Source organism: Chrysemys picta, chromosome 10 (assembly GCF_011386835.1).
Source record: "Chrysemys picta bellii isolate R12L10 chromosome 10, ASM1138683v2, whole genome shotgun sequence".
In the NCBI taxonomy this organism is placed as follows: domain Eukaryota; kingdom Metazoa; phylum Chordata; order Testudines; family Emydidae; genus Chrysemys; species Chrysemys picta.
Window position 1 is genome coordinate 19,088,590 of NC_088800.1, and position 14,900 is coordinate 19,103,489.

Sequence of the window (14,900 nt, forward strand, 5' to 3'; positions counted from 1 at the left end):
TTGCTGATACCTGTAATCCAGAAAGATTAAACTTTCCGATTGAGCCTTTTATTCGGACTGGATTTCATTTGCCATCATTCATCCCAGTCACTTCAAACCCATGTGCTTAGATCTACCTTCAGTGTCTCTTTAACTTTTAAGTTTCTCTCTAACTTAATACCATCAACAAATGTCAGCTGTTTTTCCATTAATGTATACACAAATCAGAGGCTCCAATGAAAACCTCTAGATAATTGCTGTTAGTCACTCTATTAAAAGTCCTTCCCTAGTATTCTTTCCTGTCACGTGATCATATTAAGGCCAAGTGGATGCCACAAGCATTTTTCCAGTATAGATATACCAGTATATTATACTGGGAAAGTGGTCCTAGTGTGGATGCAGTTTTTAGCAGAAAAACTGCACTTTTGCTCAAAGGCAGTGTTTTTGAAAGCTGCTTTTTTGGTAGCTTATGGATTGTCTCAAAGGAACACAGTTTGAGGGTTGCTACAGTGACTAATTATTTCAAGTGTATTGTGCAAATATGTACTTGAGCAATTAAAATATGTATTGACATGTTTAAAGATACTTAAAAAGAAAAAGATGGCTCCCGTACAGTCACAGAAGCTACTTCACAATAAGTATATGAACCAATTTACTTTACTATTTTTCTGGCATAATTTTTTTTCTAGAGAGTAGTTAATTACCAAATTTAAAACTCTGGGAGGTTCAGGTAGTAAAACACCATTTGCCTTGAAGTAAGAGAATCCCAATATGGATAATCCAATTTGCACATCATAGAAGCAGTAGAAAAATTTGACTTAATTCACTTTGTAAGAATTGTATTCATATTTTTAAGTGGTGGCTAGACATTCAGTATTGCTGAGATTCAATAAAGCACTTAAACACATGCTTAAGTCTCACTTGAAGTTAAGGGGGCTGAAGCGTGTGCTTATGTGCTGTCTCAAATAGGGATGCTTCCTGAATCAGTGCTTGTGTCACTAACTAGAAAGTTACATAGAAACATCAGATTCCAAACTTGCAGCCTCATCCCTATGGAATGTCCATTATACTGATAGTGAACCAGGATGTGACAAGTACATTTCACATCAGTGATGTAGTTTACTAATTGAATGTCCCTGATTTGACTTGGGACAGTTCAGTGGTTGAATTGATGACTTTCAAGAAGTCCTAATTAGCTAACATCTCATTAAGGTAAATGGTCATTCATATGACTACTTCTTTACAATATTAGAGCTATCTTTACAATGAGAGGTAAAAAAACTTCATATTTAAAAAAAATAGGTTAGGCCAAATGTCAAAAAACAAAAACAAAAAAAAAAACAGGCACCTAAATAACTGACCTGTTTGTTTTTTTTCCAGAAGTCCTGAGTACCCAGTAACTCTTACTGATTTTATTGGAACTCCAGTGTTTGAATTCTTTAATGATGGCTACTGGGTGCTCAAAACTGTTGGGAAAAAATCAGTCCATGTATTTAGGTACCTGATGCACATAATTAGTTGTGATTTTCTGATGCAATCAGTCTTAAAAATATACTGAATAAAGACTAGGCTGAAGACTTATCTGGCTGAGAAAATAGAGAAAACTATAGGCTCAGTTATTCTTACAGTAATTAGCTATTAGTGATACTGTTACTTATTAGATGCCAGACTAGATTTTCTTAGCAAAAATGTGCCCAGGGAGAATGACTAATACATTTGGGTGTCAACATTACTTAAATCTTATAAGTAAATCTTTACATGTAGTTCTGCATTTGTACAAATGCAGAAGAGGGTGGGAAATTTAACATTTTCGGTGATGCCAGAGCAGAAGTATTTTACATAAACAGCTGAGGTTGAGGGAAAGAAATTGTAAGCTTCGAGAAGGGCAGAGGACATCAGTTGGTCCCAAAAAACAAGGTTAGTTATGAAATGCAAGAAGCACAGAGGGGAATACTATCAAGCAGCTACTGAAGAAAATAGGAAGAATTTGGGAAGTCAGGAATTAAGTGTTGTGAGACCTCAACATTTAAATGTTTGGGGGCGGGGGGGAATTGCACAAAGTTACTGAAGCACAGGTTAAAAACGTTTTTGAAAATGGACTTTTTCCTACTAGATATGAGGAAGCTGAAGTTCGGAAAAAGCTTGAAGAAAGAGAGAGACAAGAAGAGCAGCAGAAAAAGCAAGAAGTAAAAGATGATGGAAAGGCTTTAGCCAAACACACTTCAGAAAATGCAGTAGATTCCAAAGGAAAAAACCAAAGGGTAATGGAGGGGAATATTTACAGACAGAATAGTAAATCTGTAAATGCATGATGTTTAAATGAGCTCTTCATTAAATCAACTCTTAATATGAGGCCACTTATTTTATTGAAGAAACTGAGTTAACTAGTAACATTGCACCCATGATTAGATTGTTTACCTTGTAGAAAGTTAAACATTATCATTTAAAGATAACCATTTTAAGTTTACTTCTACCATTTTTGGTAAGAGGCTTTATATTTTTATGGCATAATATGAAACTTTTGAAAGATATGAATTTTTATTAAACATAATTTTTTCATAGACCTTTGTGGATATATTTGATACCTGCGGAACCCCACAAAACTCTTAAAGCTCAACAGAATAGACCTCAATTCTTCCGTAAAGCTCAATTTTTTTCCTTAAATTAAAAATTGTTATTCATTAGTGTATAACACTTGTGCCTTCATATACTTTGAGGTTTAGTGGTAACAAAATTGAGCAAGTTCAAGTGAAAGCTGTGTTCCGTCCTTTAAGTCCTCTTAAAGGCAGGCTACTGGCTCTCCACCTGGCTGATGATGACACCATCAAATGGCTGGGCACATTGCGCATGTGCAGAGAGAGAGTCAGTCCTCTTATGTCTGGATAAATGCATGAGTGGACATTGTTTCTGCTGCTCTGTCTAGATATTACAAGCTTTCATGATGAATTCCTTTGCTTTATCATTTTATGTCCGATTGTTATTTAAACACAGTGAATGGAATTGTATCCCTAGCTTTGTGCATGCAAATGATCCTCTTATGCTTCTTGTTTGAGAGGGTGCTGGCAATCTATGGACAAATTTCAGTTGGGCCTGGAATCGGTGATTCGAGTGGGCAAAAGTAGTGTCCCAGGGAGTCATGCATCATTTCTCTCCCCTGCCTTCTTCCCCCCAAAATCACCCAGCAGCAACTCCACCTAACAAGCATTGCGCTCCTAGGCTGTGTTACATCTTCCACAGCTCCCCTCTGTTATGGGCAACTGCCCTCCTATCCTCTTTCTTGGGACTTCTGGACATCTGACAGCAGATCTTTGTAGAGATTTCCCTCTAGTGGGTCCCTTCCTGTTGTATTCATGTTTTGCGAATCAGGGTCATTTACTGAACTTGTTACTTTATATTAGAAAATAAAAACAGCAACTTAACACTTTTTTACAATAATACAGATCAATGGAGAGAAGAAGGGTTCAGTGGAAAGAAAAGATCAAGTTGACAGATTGAGTGGTAAGTGATGCAATGTTTCACAGGAAAAGTCTTCATTGTTTAACAGGAAAAAAAGCTTCATACAATTTAGTTAAACAGTGAGTAACTAACCATTGGAACAACTTACATAGAGGCATCATGGATTTTCCATCATTGGCCATTTTTAAATTGTGATTGGATATTTTTCTAAAACAGAGTCTCCAGAAATTATTTTTGGGAAGTTTTATGGCCTGTTTTATGCAGACTAGACAAGAGGTTCTCAAACTGGGGGAATTTCTTTGGGAGGAGGTGGGGGGCGGCCTGAGAAACGTTAGGAGAGCAGCGGCTACTGTCCGAGTACCCAGCTCTGAAGGCAGCGCCACCGCCACAGCAGAGAAGTAAGGATGGCATGGTATAGTATTACCACCCTTACTTCTGTGCTGCTGACAGCAGCGCTGCCTTCCGAGCCGGCCAGCAGCCGCCACTCTCCACTTTTCCTTCATAGCTGGGTGGCCATAGATGTACTTGTGTAGCAGAAGCACAGACACAAGAAGGAGGGCACGGTCTAATAGGTTTGAGAACCACTGGACTAGACGGATTCTCTGATAGCTTCCTTCACTTCCCCCCGTTATGATTTCCTCTCTTTAAAATCAAAATTAGTGCACCATCTTAATTTAGCATTGTACTTGTTAATTATGACACTTTAGTATATCAGTTGAGCCTTCCCAGTCTGCTTTTTTGTTAAAATTACATTTGACACTGAGGTTTTTTATGACGACTTTGCTCACTTCCCCATGACTTTCATAAAAGTTGTCCTCAATTTATGTGTCATCAGGTGATTTGGTAGTGGTTGCTTTTAGGAATTACTGAATTTTAATCATTACACAATATTTCAAAGGTAAACTGAACTAACCGTGGCATGGTCAAACAGGACCAAAAAAAAAAAAAAAAAAAAGTCACCAGCTACAACTGGTATGAAATATTCAAGGCATATTTCTCAGAGACTTTTGTAAGAAAATTTTGATTTAAATAAAGGACCCTTTTCCCCAGGCTCCATTTCTACACTGTACAAATGTGAAATTCTTCTCCTGAATTCTCCTTCAACCTATAAACCAGAGCAGACTAGTGTGACAATACTGATCATTTTAAGCTGATGGTTTTTAAATATTGTATAAAATCAAAGAACAGCTACTGACTGTTACAGTGGAAGCCAAGAGCTGTAGATATTCATATCAGATGTCCCACCTTCACGATTTTGTGGGCAGAATTTCACATGGGAGATGAGCCTCAATGTTCAAATTCAGTTTTTCCTGAAACTATATTATTCCGTGGTCTTATTTATTTGCAAACAAGAGTCTTGACCTTTCCCATGAGATATTATCACAAATGATTTCTGTTTCTCTTTGTAATATATTTTTGCATATAATAGTTCCTGTATCTCAAGGAGCAATCACTGCTGAGAAACTGTTTCCAATGATGATGGACAAAAACATCGAATTGCTCATAATGGATGCTCGAAGCTTGAAAGATTATCAGGAATCCTGTATTCCAAATTCCATCAGTGTTCCAGAAGAGGCTATCAGTCCTGGGTATGGAATAACCTTTGTGTGGTAGAATCTTGTGACTATGCACTGATATTAATGAACTCTAACCATTTGGTGGAAGAGAAATAAAATATATTTCTCTGGTTTACTTACTATATTCCATTTTAGACTGACTGAAAACCATTTCCTTATACAAGAGTTATGAACAACTTGTTAAAGTGAAGTAAGCTTGTGCTTTCAGTTTCAGAAAGTAACTAGCATGAGTGAATGAATGAGTTGTGAACATTTGGCCAGTTTAAGCTTCTAGGTGCACTAATATCAGAACAGATCTAGGTTCATTGTTTCTTTTGATATATGTATTGCATATAATCGTACCTTTATCATCTATATACAATCTAAAAAATGTTTTTAGGCATTCTTGGACAAAATGTCGTGTTTGTACTCAAACACATTTTCCTATATTCCAGAGTCACTGCTAATTGGATTGAAGCTAAACTCCCAGATAGTTCTAAAGATCCATGGAAGAAGAGGGGACATGTTGATTATGTTGTACTGCTTGACTGGTTTAGTTCTGCAAGAGACTTGCAGCTAGGAACAACTCTTCGGAGCCTGAAAGATGCACTTTTTAAGGTACACAAGTTTGGCATTTTATTTGTCTAACTTTATTATCCTGGTTGATGAGAAGTGGTTTTTAAGTAACTGTAATTCTAAAATGCAGGAAAAACAGATAAAACATTCTTAGCATCTCTTCCTATGGTTTTCAACGAGACTGTGTGGTTTTGATACCACAAATGTGTGTCTCACATTTTTCGCTTGCTTCCTCTTTCTGGTTGAAGACAACATAGCTAACTGTGTGGGGAGGGTAAGTGTAATAAATGTTGTGAACCATCTCTTTAAAAATTCTTATCTGCCTGACCTACAGATCATTTGGGGAAGTGGCTATCCTTGTATTAGTACATGGGTGGGCAAACTTTTTGGCCCAAGGGCCACATCTCGGAATAGAAATTGTATGGCAGGACATGAATGCTCACAAAATTGGGGTTGGGGTACAGGAGGGGGTGAGGGCTCTGGTTGGGGGTGTGGGCTGGAGTGGGGCTGGGGATTGAGGTGCAGGAGGGTGCTCTGGGCTGGGATTGAGGGGTTCAGAGGGTGGGAGAAGGATAAGGGATGGGGCAGGGGGTTGGGGCACGGGGGAGGCTCAGGGGTGCAGGCTCCAGATGGCGCTTACCTCAAGTGGCTCCCAGAAGCAGCAGCATGTCCCCTCTCCAGCTCCTATGCAGAGGCACGGCCAGGCAGCTCTGCGCACTGCCCCGTCCACAGGCACCGCCCCCACAGATCCCATTGGCTGCGGTTCCCGGCCAATAGGAGCTGCAGGGGCAGCGTGCAGAGCAGAGCCCCCTCACTGCCTCTACGCGTAGGAGCCAGAATGGTGACATGCCACTGCTTCCGGGAGCCACGTGGAGCGGCCCCCGACCCTGCATCCCAACTGGAGTGCCAGAGCACCTAAGTGGGGCAAGACCCAGACCCTGCTCCCCAGCAGGAGCTTGAGGGCTGAATTAAAACGGCTGGCGGGCCAGATTCGGCCCTCGGGCCATAGTTTGCTCACCCCTGTATTAGTATGTCAAGGACATGTTCAGTCAGTCTCTCTCCTCTCTCTTGCTAACTCATAATACATCATTCCTTGGAGCTCTGGGAAGTGGTCCACTACTAAATGTCTAATGAGGCAATCCATGGCTGCCAAAGTGGAAGTAAATCTCTGTGAGCCAGAAGCCTCCAAGATTGGAGGAGTTGGGAGAAAGTGAGAAGCCCCCCCCATCAACACACTTGGCCATCTTCTCTGGTTCTATTTACTGGGGGAGCACAGATTAGATTGGCTTGAGTTTCAGCTACAATAAGAGTTTAGAAATTGAACAGTTCTATTTTAAAATGGTTCAATGGTGAAAGATAAACTTGATAGAATTTACATACTACAATTTTAAGTGTTTCCCCTCTCTGCTTTCTTGAAATAGATTGAGATTGTAAAAGGACTCTTGTGCACACAACACTTTCTGTCACCTAAAGCTGCTCAGTTAGAAGGACTGAGAATTAGTGCCGGCATAGCTTGTTTTCTATATGTATTGCTACACACGTTTTGTGAACCCCACAAAGCTCTCTGGTCATACTAGTGAGCTCAGGACAGAATGGCAGGCTCAAGTCTGAAATTCTGGGCTTTTGTTTTGTTGATGGCAGATTTTTAAAATGTTAAAGCTGATACACCCATTCACAGAACAAAGTTAACCCATGAGGCATTAGCAAGCATATGCTTACTATAAATGGTATACTTTCAGAATTCAAGGGTTGCTGCTAATACTAGTAAGTATTTATATTATGGTGGTGCCTAAAGGCTCCAGTTGGGATTAGAGCCCCATTGTGCTGGGTGCTGTACAAAGATAGGAGAGAGAACCTTTTCCCTAAAGGGTTTGTGTTAGGGGGCTTATTCCTTCACCCTCTCACTTCCCTGGTCCTTCTCGCATGAACAGGGAGCAACAATACCCGAAGTCCAAAGGCACAAACAATTCGATGTTTATTGGGGTGAACTTCCAGCAAGCATGATTCCAGTTTCCTTCCTCAGTGTCCCCCTTCCCAACTCTGACACCCCAGAGCCATCCCTGTTCCCATTCCCCCCCTTAGCAAAACATAATTTAAGTTTCCCCACCCCTAGCCCCCATTCCCCCCCTTACTTCCTGACTGACTGCAGACTATATAGTAAAACTTAAGTTCTGCTTAGCTATACCTTAACCAATTATTTGACTAAAATTTAACTAACCAATTCAAACATACTGTAAAAGGGTTATTTAACCAATTATATTCCACCACCTTAATTGGTTTACACCCAACAAAATTAATTATACAGCAGACAAACAATTACAGAACCAGACCGAGACCATGCAAATAAACATACAAAACAATACAGAAGTGAGGATTTTACAACTACATCTATAAGACATAAGGGTTTTACAACTGCATCTATACAGACATAAGGGTTTTCCAGCTGTGTCTATTAATAAGTAAGTTCTTACCAGACAGAAAACTATCAAACTAAATTTCCTTTTACGTGTTCTAGGCTTTTCCCTTTATCTGGAGGTGATAAATCGGATCACCTCCCTAACAGCCCCAGATTCCAAACTAGCCACATTAAAATAAGGCAATGTGAGGATGTGACCGTTCACTTATGGCTGCCTCTGCTGCTTAGCCAAAGACCTTACTTAGCCTAAGAACAGAGCCTCAGACTGTCCCTTACACATGCAAAGAGTAATTTTGATTCTTTCTTTCCTCTATAACTAGCTAAGTGATAAAAATACACCTAAATTCTTAAAATATAAGCCTTTGCAGACAGGCCTGAATATCTATATCCTAACAGTTTGCAATCTAAATAATAATGATTTTACTGATTGATTTGTCAATCTGAACAATAACTTGTCTGCTAAAATGTAACAGCCAGGCATGTAAGTTTTTTCAGCATAATTTGAGTTGTAATTTAAAGGCTCTGTTGCTACATTCAGAATGTCTGTCTCATTTTAACTTTTTCCAGTGGGAAAGTAAAACTATACTGCGGAGTGAGCCTTTAGTCTTAGAAGGAGGTTATGAGACCTGGCTTCTTTGCTATCCCCAACACACAACAAATGCTAAAGTAACTCCACCCCCACGTGGCAAGAGTGAAGCTGTGTCTGTCTCTTGTAAGTATAAGGAAGACATTTTAAATACATTTAAAAGAATAAATAAGCAATCTAAGATTATATACAGTAATTTAAATATATATTAAATTTAAGTCTGCTCCTGCTTTTGCTTTAGATTAGGATGCTAATTACATACATAATCTGTTTTTGTTTTTAAAAAAGCACTATATTTCTGTGGTTTCAGTGGATTTTACTTATCCCTCTCTGGAAGAGCCAGCTCCTCCTCCACCACCTGTTGTCCACATAAAGCCCACTCCAGTAGAAGTAACTGAGAATGATGAAATGGGAAGTAATCAAGAGGGGAGGACAGGATCACAAAACACACCAACTCCAAGTGCACCAGTTGCTGCTACCCCTCAAACTGATGGTTCACATGTAGTCCACCCAGTATATGCGGTGATAAATATCCCACAGGTAAGATATGTTCTTTCTTGTTTAAGCTTTTATTTAAAAGAAAACTTCTATGTAGCTCTGTATTGTCCATGTTAATTATATTTTATTAAAAAGAGACCTGTAAATGGGAAAAGTCTAGTTTTACTGTTTCCTCACAGCTTTCTGCATTTGATTGAGCATTGCTGACTTAATACAATTAGATTCCCAATTACTCTGATCAAATAGCATGTGGTGAACTTTAGCATTTTGGTTCACATCAGGGCATGGCTTACCTCTTAGTTATCTCAAACCTCAGTTTCCCAGTTGCCATGCCTCTGGAGCCTGTCTTCCCAGGCTATTAAGGTGCCTTAGTCTTCTAACTGAAGCAAGAATGTTCCCCATATGGACAATCAAAAATAAAAAGCACTGATTTGCTCGTCTCACTGCAGAGGGCTCACAAGGTTCTTCGCTTTCCTGTTGCCACAGCCCTTTCTCCTGGTTCTGTACTTTCTCCTCTTTTGGCAGGAGCTTACAGCAGTCCTGTTCCCCCTTCATCACAGGAGCATTAGCTTCTTTCTCCTGGCACTGTAGTTGAGGCATAAGGGGAAACTGGGTCTTCCCTCTAATTTAGACTTCAACCCAGGAACCCTAAACCATGAAATGGCTCTCACTTTTTCTTTTCCCTAGGCTACTTTGGTCATAGCCTCAAGGGTCCTCCCTAGGCAGCCATGAAAAGACTCCTCAGACACTCTGTTCTTCCTTTAGTCTCTCCCTGGTCTGAGCCACATGCAGCTCTTAAATATCTGCTCCCCTACTCAGTCACATGCTCTGTCACATGGTCAGAAGAAAGGGAAAAATATGCCCAAGTCAGAGCTGGGGCTTAACCACCTTAAAGGTCCAGCTCACCTTGTGACAATTTGAGAACTAGCGTTGAGTTCTAATAATAATCAGTTTTAACCCTACTTACCTTCAAAGTGCTGTACAAACTGTTAATACTCACCTAATATCCTAGTTTTATTAATGGGTAAACTGAAACACGCACGGTGTGTGATTTGCCTGAGGCTACTCAAGACTCTTAACACTGAGTTCTCAGCTCTAGTCCTGTTCCCCAACTACTAAACAACATTGCCTTCTGGTTTCTGGTGGAATATGCAGGTCAAGAAGAATTATGCAAAACCATTTAAAAATCAAATGGATGATCAAACAAAATGGATGACACAACAGTCTGCTTGCTTCCATCATGTTTGTTTTATCTGGCAGAAGTAGACTTTTTTTAAGTTGTCTTTCAGTATTGCCCTTTCACATATCTTTCCTTAAACGTGTTGTTTCTTCAATGTAAAAAAAAAAAATTATTATTTTGATTTCTATTCAGGGCTTTCTACTGAAAGCTTCATTATTATAGCAGCCAAGATGTTAAAAGTGAGGAGTACAAATCTAAGGTGGGTTCCCCCACCCTTGAAAATGTCTCCTTCAGCCCTCAAGGAATGTTAATAAAGACCAGGAGTAACTGAAGTCTGCACAGAACTTTGATGGAACATCTTTCACTAATAGGTTCCATAAATGGAAGTTTTGAAAAGCAAGATGGCTAAAACAATGTGGTAGGCTTTACTCGTACAAGTCCAAAGGCAGTTTAGTTAAAGAAGGTAGTGTTGCTAGAGGATCCTAGTGCTATGTGATATTAGGGACTGTAACAAATGTTTCTAGTTGACATTTTATTCTCATTTTATACTTCGTTTTTATTATTTCAGATTGATCGTACTAAAAAGCCTTCAGCAAAATTTCTTGATGATGATAATAGTCCAAAATCTGAAGGTACAACTCTTGACAAACATCCTATTCAGAATGGAAGAATGATTCCAGATCGTTCCACAAAGCCACCGTTTGAAGCAAAGACCATGCTGCCAGAAGAAGAGAAAAGCCGCATACACGCAGAAACAGCTTCCATGTTGGAGAAGAGCAAACGGGAAAAAGAATTGCGGGAAAGACAACAAGAGAAACAAAGAGATAAGCTCAAATTGGAGAAGCAGAAACAGGAAGAAAAGGAGCACCGAGAAAAGCTACAGCAAGCAAAAGAAGAGAGAGAAAGGAAACAGGAGGAAGATCAGGCAATTAGGGAACAAAAGGAAAAGGAAGAACAAGAGAGAGCATGCAAAGAAGTATTAGAAGCAAAAAGACAAAATAAAACTGAACATGAAAACACTGCTGCAAAAAAACCTGAGCTTGATAAAGTATCCGCGGAAGAAAGAGAAAAGGGGACTCGAACACCAGAAATGCAGAGGCGTGCGTTAGGAGATACATCTGTGACAGGGGTGTCAGTCTCAAGCAAGGTTAGTAAACGAGCAGTTCAACAGCCACAAAATGAAAATAGAGTAATCATTTGGCACAGTTTTGTCAGTGTGTATCAGATTGCTTACATTGGGAAAATGCCAGTGCTGAGGGATTTAACTGCAAGTAACTGGGTTTTGTTTGGGACCTGACATTTTTAATTTAAAACTAGAGGAAAAACGCAAAACAAACCCCAAAGGGGCAGATCCTCATTCCCACTTTGTGCTATTTGAGCAACATAAAATGGCCAGATTCTTCCCAGAGCTGGGCAGCAGGGAATGCCCTTTGGGGCTGGGGAAATCCCTGCTGATATAGAGCCAATAGAACTGACTCATGTTCTGTCTATCCTTTCATCCCCAGCATAGGCGGCATTTCAGAGGCATGGTGGCACTCTACTCTGTTATACCAGTCCTCTATTTACTGCTGTAACTTGTGCTGGGGAAGGACAGAATCACAGCCATAATTGGTTCCCAAATGCCCCAGGTTAGACAGCACTCTTGCAGGGGCGGATAAAGGTCATAGTATTGTTAACAAGTGTGGGAAGGACAAGTAGTCTACTACTCCCATCCAGTGTTCTGTTTGAGAGCAGGGCTCCCCACTCCCTCTTCTGGCATCATATCGCCTTCCTTTATCCCACTAAAGCCTAAGAAAAGTGAACAAGATCAGTCACATTTACCCTCCTGTGGTCATAAAATAGAATCAGCTAATCGGAAGATCTGAAGGAATAGGTTGGGCTTCACCGCAGGTTAATAGCCACATTTACAGCTTGAAAATGCACCATAAAAAGATGTTGAAATTTTCTCTAATCTTCAGATTAGGGGGGAGTGGACTTCATGCCTAACATCAGTGATATTAATGCAAAGGAAGTCTTTAATCACTCAGAAGCTCTATAAACTCAGATGAACAAATCTAGTGTCTTTTAATTTTGACATACATTTTGCGCAGCTCTAATAACAGTGGGATGTTAGAAGTAAACATTTCTACTTTATATAGAAATATAAAACCCCCTACTTTTAAACTTTCTATATCATATTAAATGTAAGCAATTAGTCCATCAGATCCCTTTTTGTTTATCCTTTTTTTTTCTTTATCAATATTGTGAAAGTGTGCTTGCAGCTCCATAATTAGACTTGCGCCATGATTTTGTCTTAGATGGGACAAGAAGCAATGGGCTTAAATTGCAACAAGGGATGTTTAGGTTAGACATTAGGAAAAACTTCTTAATTGTCAGGGTAGTTCAGCAATGGAACAGATTGCCTGGGGAGGTTGTGGGATCTCCGTCACTGGAGGTTTTTTAAGAACAGGTTAGACAAACACCTGTCAGGAATGGTCTAGTTCATTGATCGGCAACCTTTGGCATGCGGCCCGTTAGGGAAAGCTGCTGGCGGGCCGGGCCAGTTTGTTTACCTGCAGTGTCCGCAGGTTCGGCCGATCGCAGCTCCCACTGGCTGCGGTTTGCCATCCCAGGCCAATGGGGGCTGCGGAAAGCAGCGCAGGCCGAGGGATGTGCTGGCCGCTGACCTATTGAGGTTCTGTCCAGTCCTACATTTCTATGATTCTCTATTTCATGCTTTGTATGGAATATATCATAATTATATGACAGGAGTGAATATGGGGGTTCCAGGGTGCTGATTTGAGGTACGGCGTGCCACAGTATGTATCTGTTGTAGTCACTGAAACAAACTGAGGTTTACCCTTCAATCTTTTGCTATAGTGTAATTTAGGGAACACTTCCTATAGCAAAATGCCACTCACTCACTGACACTCAGTAATTCCATATGAAAATTGAAAGTCTCTTTTCAAAATCTTTTACAGCACACTCGGGTTAAAGGACAACCAGAAAGTGGAGCTCAAAGAGAGGATACTGAACAAGATACTGAAAGACTTAAAGTAAATACAGAGTGTTGTATGTAGCTGAAAGAAACCCAGAGCAGATGTCATTGTTGTAATTTTATCTCATGTTAAATTCCACCTCATTTATTTTTAAGATCTTCTCTTTAGGAGGAATCTGTGCTGTGTTCTGCAGCTGTTTGTGTTACTTTACATACATTTTTCATTTTTTCCTGTAAAAAGCAAAACATATTTAACACTTTCAAGTGAAAGTACTTTTTATTTCCTATGGGAATAACAAGTGTTTCATGACTTATTTTGTTATCCCACTGTTTTCCTTTTTTTCCTTTTGTTTGTTTGTTTTTTCGGGGGTTTTTGAGGGGAGTGGGAGAGTCATTCATAAATATTTAGTGAGAACACACAAACACACAGATACCTAAAGTGATTTTGATAATAAAGGAATTGGAGAATCAAATTGTTTTATATGTGCAATTAGATGGATTTGCATTATTTTGGTGTGTGACAATGAATGTCATTCATTTGGATCAATTAATGCTAAATAATAGAAACATACTATCAGTTTTCTGCCTTAGACAAAAAAAAAAAAAAAATCCAAATTTCTACTTAGAACACTAGTGGTTCTTATTGAATTGTTCTATGTGTAACCTTTTAGCTACATGGAGAATTTACAGAATACTAAAGACAAACTAGACATGCTGCTCTGCATAACAATAACTTCATGTGCCTTTATATTTTAATTGTATTGTATTAGTCCCAGCGGGAGCCGTTGATGAGAGCACGAAGTGAGGAAATGGGGAGGATAGTACCAGGATTGCCTGCAGGCTGGGCAAAGGTAATTATAATTTCCAAAAATCTAGACACCCCAGGGCCCCCCAGAGGATTCAGGGGGCCTGGGGCAAAGCAATTTTGGGGGCCCCTTCCATAAAAAAAAGTTGCAATACCATAGAATACTATATTCTCGTGGGGGCCCCTGTGGGGCCCGGGGCCTGGGGCAAATTGCCCCACTTGTCTCCTCCCTCCCTCCCCCCTGAGTCACCCACCTGAATGTGGTAATGGCTTTTATTTGCACATTCATTATAAAATAGTTTTGGGTTGACTCCTCCTCCCCCCCCCCCTTTAAATTTCTACGTGATTGTTCTTATTTTCTAAACTTTAAGATTATTGTTAATGAAATGAGTGGAGCTTTGTCAGCAATATTTAATGCATCCTTTGGGAAGAATGATGCTATTCACTAGATATTGAGATCAAGTCACATTACTGTAGTCTGCAATCTCTTCATATTAGAATTATTCTGGCCAGTAGTTTTAGTAGTTTAATATATTAATCAACTAGTCTATTGAGGGATTTTACTCCGTTTTTAAACTTTAATTTTTATCACCCAAGTTTCTGGATCCAATCACTGGAACATTTCGTTATTACCACTCTCCAACAAATACTGTTCAGCTGTATCCCCCGGAAATGGCTCCTTCATCCACCCTTCCATCCACTCCACCAACTCATAAAGCCAAGCCACAGGTGACTGCTGAACGGGACAGAGAACACTCCAAATTGAAGCGATCCTACTCTTCACCAGACATAACCCAAGCCATTCAGGAGGAAGAGAAGAAAAAAATTCCTGTAACTCCTGCAGTCAGTCGTGAAAATAAGTATGTCTGAT

At 39.8% G+C, this 14,900-nt stretch overlaps 1 protein-coding gene across 5 annotated transcripts in view; it reads left to right on the forward strand.

Annotated features, from left to right (window-relative positions):
* USP8 (ubiquitin specific peptidase 8) overlaps positions 1–14,900 on the forward strand; it is a 36,933-nt gene that overhangs the window by 14,857 nt on the left and 7,176 nt on the right. For 3 of the 5 annotated variants that reach the window (XM_005307257.5, XM_005307259.5, XM_005307260.4), the window contains exons 5-14: positions 2,093–2,240; positions 3,420–3,477; positions 4,865–5,024; positions 5,447–5,609; positions 8,551–8,695; positions 8,880–9,109; positions 10,816–11,394; positions 13,208–13,282; positions 13,995–14,075; positions 14,627–14,889. In XM_005307257.5, the coding sequence (XP_005307314.1) occupies positions 2,093–2,240; positions 3,420–3,477; positions 4,865–5,024; positions 5,447–5,609; positions 8,551–8,695; positions 8,880–9,109; positions 10,816–11,394; positions 13,208–13,282; positions 13,995–14,075; positions 14,627–14,889 (1,902 nt within the window). The remainder of the gene's footprint in view (positions 1–2,092; positions 2,241–3,419; positions 3,478–4,864; positions 5,025–5,446; positions 5,610–8,550; positions 8,696–8,879; positions 9,110–10,815; positions 11,395–13,207; positions 13,283–13,994; positions 14,076–14,626; positions 14,890–14,900) is intronic. The other 2 variants (XM_005307261.5, XM_065559362.1) reach the window with 1 other exon arrangement.